The sequence below is a fragment of the Triticum urartu genome, chromosome 5A (assembly GCF_056163025.1).
Source record: "Triticum urartu cultivar PI428250 chromosome 5A, HENAU_Tu73, whole genome shotgun sequence".
Lineage (NCBI taxonomy): Eukaryota > Viridiplantae > Streptophyta > Magnoliopsida > Poales > Poaceae > Triticum > Triticum urartu.
In genome coordinates, this window is record NC_141877.1 from 76,324,088 (window position 1) to 76,328,874 (window position 4,787).

General features: G+C 42.1%; 1 protein-coding gene across 1 annotated transcript; it reads right to left on the reverse strand.

The window, feature by feature from the left end:
- Positions 1 to 340: 340 nt before the first annotated feature.
- Positions 341 to 4,787, reverse strand: LOC125507933 (syntaxin-52). The gene is made up of 7 exons (XM_048672462.2): positions 4,599 to 4,787; positions 2,556 to 2,772; positions 1,568 to 1,669; positions 1,290 to 1,393; positions 940 to 1,040; positions 817 to 861; positions 341 to 739 (listed from the first exon to the last, which is right to left on the reverse strand). Exons 2-7 carry the CDS (start codon positions 2,768 to 2,770, stop codon positions 608 to 610), a joined length of 699 nt encoding a protein of 232 aa, XP_048528419.1. The 5' UTR covers positions 2,771 to 2,772; positions 4,599 to 4,787; the 3' UTR covers positions 341 to 607.

The window sequence follows — 4,787 nt, forward strand, 5'->3', positions numbered from 1 at the left end:
GATCTCAAAGTTTAATCTCGATCCAATCAAGAAGCTTGTTAAGATATTTATTCTTAATACGGTAGCTGACGATCTTGAGATACTGTCTCAGTAGCGTCCTGGAGGATTTATTTATTTTGAAACGACACTAGCTTCGTTCATGATCCACTCTTCAGCGGCAGCAAATTTTGTGCGTCCCTCGATATCAGACGAGGCGTATATTGTGAAACCAACGGGCCATCTTACAACAAGTCGCCACAAATTTTGCCCAAAGAGAGGGATCTGATTTCGCAATGCAAGCTGCCCTGCACTAGTGGCACCCAAGCACAAACAGATTACAAAATCGCGCACACTTGTACAATGGAAAACAGTAGGTAAAGCATATAAACCCTCGCACAAAATGTACATATTTCTCCCTCCAGAGACTTACAAAGGCCACAATTGTCCACACAGGTATTTCTGGGCATATGCCAGAGCCTCACACCTTGTACATATTGATACAACCGTTCCAAACACTATAAAAAGGACCGCCATGGAAACCATCGTATATATCTTTAAAGAGACTGCACACTTCAACAGAGTATCAAACAAGCGATGCGTTGAACAACGGTCGCAGCAGGACGCTTCTTTACAGGTACTTGATGAGAAGCCAAACGATAACCGCGAGCAGCACTATGGCAGCAACAGAGAGCATTAGGCACATGCATGAGCAGCCACCTTTGGCGCGCTTGTTCAGAATTGCAAGCCTCTTTTGCACACGCTGAATCAAGAGAGTCGTGTCAATGCACATCCATGTGAGCGGAACTAATTCATATCAAATAGTAGTAAGATATCTACCTGAAGACGGGAGTTTGTAACGTCGACGTGATCTTCCAAGTCATCCTGCGACATGGAGAAAAGCAATTATCAAACATTACCAGATACACAAATGCATATCAATCTTGGAGAGTAAGCACTAACAATCAATCTTGTATGCAGAGTAAGTTCTTCATTGACTGCTAATGCAATATGTTTTGTGCTCAGGACTGTCTCCTCCAGCCTTTCGAGACCCTCATCTTGTTCTGCAAATTGTTAAAACAAATGAATTAGCTACCATGCGATGCTTATCACCTACACAAATGCTGGTGATTCAAGAATGTAAATATATGTGCCAACCAATACAAAATGCAAGTAAGAATGGGATGAAACAGGACTTGTGGAGTCTATTAGGCGTGCTTTGGCACAAATAGCTAATTGTGAATTCAAATTCAGTTTATATAGTTGACAAGTTCCACTGTTAAAACAAACTACTAGATGAACACCAATAATACCTCTCATAACTTGCCTCTGGAGGCCAACAATCCCTTGGTTGTCTAACCCTGCAACTCTGCTCATATCATCAGCTGCTTTCTTACTCTGACCAAGCAAATCCTCCCTATACAGCATAAATGCATATTTTATATATACTTATTTCTGACAAAATGCTAATAATCTGAAGAAACTTTAACCAAATAATGTATTCAAGTAATTTTTTTAAGCCCTGAGAAAAAGGAGAGCATTCATGCAGGCTAAGACCATTCTAGGTTCAGTACTGAGATGCAGAACAAACCTGTTGGCAAAGTTTGACACGTTGAAACTTGTCCCCATCTGTTTTGCTTTAGATTTCAAGTTGGAAAGTGCATCTTGGCGCTTATGCATCTCCTTGTCAGTGCTGCAAAAAAATAATTAAAATGACTACATGAATCTTTTTTATAGCAAGTAAAAATTGCTGGACACAAATTTATATGAGTACTCAATTTATTATACAGGTGCAGCAGTAAACTTGTTTGACATAGACTACTACTATTACGTGTGGGGGTCTAAGTTTATTACGCCATTCAATTAAGTCTATCTCCATTTACCTCTTTGTCTAGAACCTCATCTTATCTGCTACATGAGTTAGTTATTGTTAACCACCGGCTACTTAGGCCTTGTTATCTTTTCAGAAAGCAATAAATAAGAGGCCTCTTGCCCCTGATTTACTCCTTCTACCCCCATCCCCTATTTTATCCTTGTGCTCCAATCGGCCAGGGTTGCCATCAAGGCACTTGACCGTCGGAGGCCAAGGCCTAGTTCTCCGGCAGCTCACAACTAGAAGGTTCTACTAGAAACACATTTCACACGGAACTTGTATCAACCAGCATGGCAACCTCTTCCCTATACTGCACACCTTATTATAATGATTCTTTGACAGCGCCTAGAAGAGTAGAATTCACTAGACTATTCTTATAAGCAGCCAACCCATGTACTCCCTCCGTTCCAATTTACTCGTCGTAACTAAAACCACGACGAGTAAATCGGAACGGAGGGAGTACATATTATTGACATAAGACAAGGTAAACCATAGATGAATTTTGATTCTAAGGATACATTGAACATGCAAATAATGGATTAAGTAACAGTTCATACAAATTCTCTGAGATTCTACTGTCCTATGTTCCTTTGTAACTTCCAAAACAAACTGTCAAGATTTGTGAGACACAAAAATGGCAGTAATGTAAGAACTCTAGTGATCTTCAGTATTATGTTATATAAAGATAAAAGTAGTCGAAACATACAGTGACTTTGGCGGAATCCTGGACAACAATGTCACCAAGCTATCCAGTCTAGTCCCAAGAATAGTTATTTTTCTCCGAATGGCTGATGTGTGGCGCATAATTTCAGGGCCTGATTGTGGAAGAGAACTTCTATCGGCAATCATGGAACTTATATCGTCAACAAGCTTAGATGCTTCAGTGTACTCTTTCATCCATGGGTCCGAAGATGATGCCATTGCTGGTTAATCCAAAATAGTATTAGCATAAATGTCAAGGAAGGAACAAAAAGTATGGCAGGATACAAAGCTTTAGCAGGATAGATGCATATAAACAAGCGCAAGGCAATATCACAACTCAGTTATCATGCAACATCATAATTAAAAATGTAGAGTTGGCCGGTTGATCCCAAACTAAGATTGAGCAGCATGCAGGAATACATTGCTCCTACTAAACAAACTCCTAAGTCCTAACCATGGGGCTCTAAAGGAACAACAAGATTGCTGAAGATTTAGTATGGTGTGTCCAAAACTCATCTTTGCAGATTTCTGCCCCAAATAACACCAAACATAGGGTACCCGTACCTCTGGCAGGTTACGTTTATGCAGGACAGGTCCGACCAGTTAGGCGCAATGTGCAAGAAACCATGGATTGCATCTGACTGTTAGCTTACTGCAGCATGCCCAATCATATGGCATCGTGCCTGTGTTATGAAGTTTACAGGCAACAACACAACAAAGCTAAAGAAAATTTAGCCTCTGACATATCTTTCCAATGACCACAGGAAATGCTATCTTCCGACAAAAGTTCAAGAACTTTTGAGTTCACAAGAACTTTTGTACTTTCTATTCCCATCACCTATTACATTCACCGCAAACCCACACCTTCCGTCCCCAAAGATCCAACCAAGATCCCTAATTGGCATCAGAACCACAATAAGGTTATGTTCAGTTGCTGGGGATTATTTCCACTAGGAAGTAGGAACTAATCCCTGCAGGGAGGGAATCAACCCAATCCCTGCCGGGATTAGTTCCACTAGGGGATATAATCCCTGCCACTTGGTAACCAGTCGGTCAATCCCTGCCAGGGAGAAATTTAATTACACATATGATTCAATAGATATATTCTACAAGGTAATATTTCAATTCTAACTTGGTTCCATCAAAATAGCCCCCAGAAGCAAACTGGTTCTTCTTTGTTACTATGCAAGTTGTATAATTGTCTACAGATGGGTTTCCTCAAATCCCCTTTCATTGTCAGTTTGCTACGACATGGTTCCATGAATGACATGAAAACTGGAAAGGGAAAAGATCCACACAAAGTTTGTCCATTTGCAAGCACCAAGAGATAAGATGCAGGAGCAGGGGTATAGGAGGAGGACGAAGTTCTCGTCAGCAGCAGAGCAGAAGACGGTGCAAATGCAGAAACATGTAGATTGGAGAAGGGTGTGCAAGCTAAAAGGCTAGCAAATGCATGTGCATCAGAGTCAACTAGTGGCGCTGTCAAAATTACCCTTCATAAATAAGGTGATTGTGCCTGGGAGTAAACAGCCCAAACGATGAACTGTGATTGGGCAAGAAATAAAGCTTCAGCGGATAACAAGCAGGCTCGTAATCTTGCTAACTCCTTGTACAAACTTGATTCGTGTCAATTAGTGCAAATTTGGTAGTGCAGCTGCTTGTGCAAAGTTGATTTGTATGTACCCATGGATCCTTAATTCCTTATGGAAGTTGAGACTTTTTTCTTGCCCAGTCAGAAGAGAACATGCAAGCTGGCTTAAGGTGAGTGTTTTTTCTACATATTGGTCCATCAAGTTCCTAATACAAGACCTAAGCCCCTACTTATTCAGGAACAAAAAGGAAAGATCAATCCACTATCAATTTCTCAGCTCTGAATCTCTAATTCTCTCTCCCTCTCCTGATACATCTATCCCTCTCAATTTCAACTCTCTCGCCCGCCGCATCATGAGAAATCACGAACTTACCCACCCTATGAACCTGTCACGGCGCGCACAACAGAACCCTAGAAATTAAGAGAAGGAAGAGGGGGGCGGGGGGGGGATCTTACCGGCGAGAAGCCTGCTGTGGCCGCCGACGTCGCCTCCGGGGTCGCTGCCGCGTGCGGGAGGGAGGGGGGAATTCGCCACGCGCGAGAGGAGAGGGGAGTAGCCGATTGATTGTGAGGCCCCAGCGATCAGCGAAAGGGGGCGAGAGAAACAGGCGAAATGCAGACTTTTTCTATTCTTCAGAGAGATAA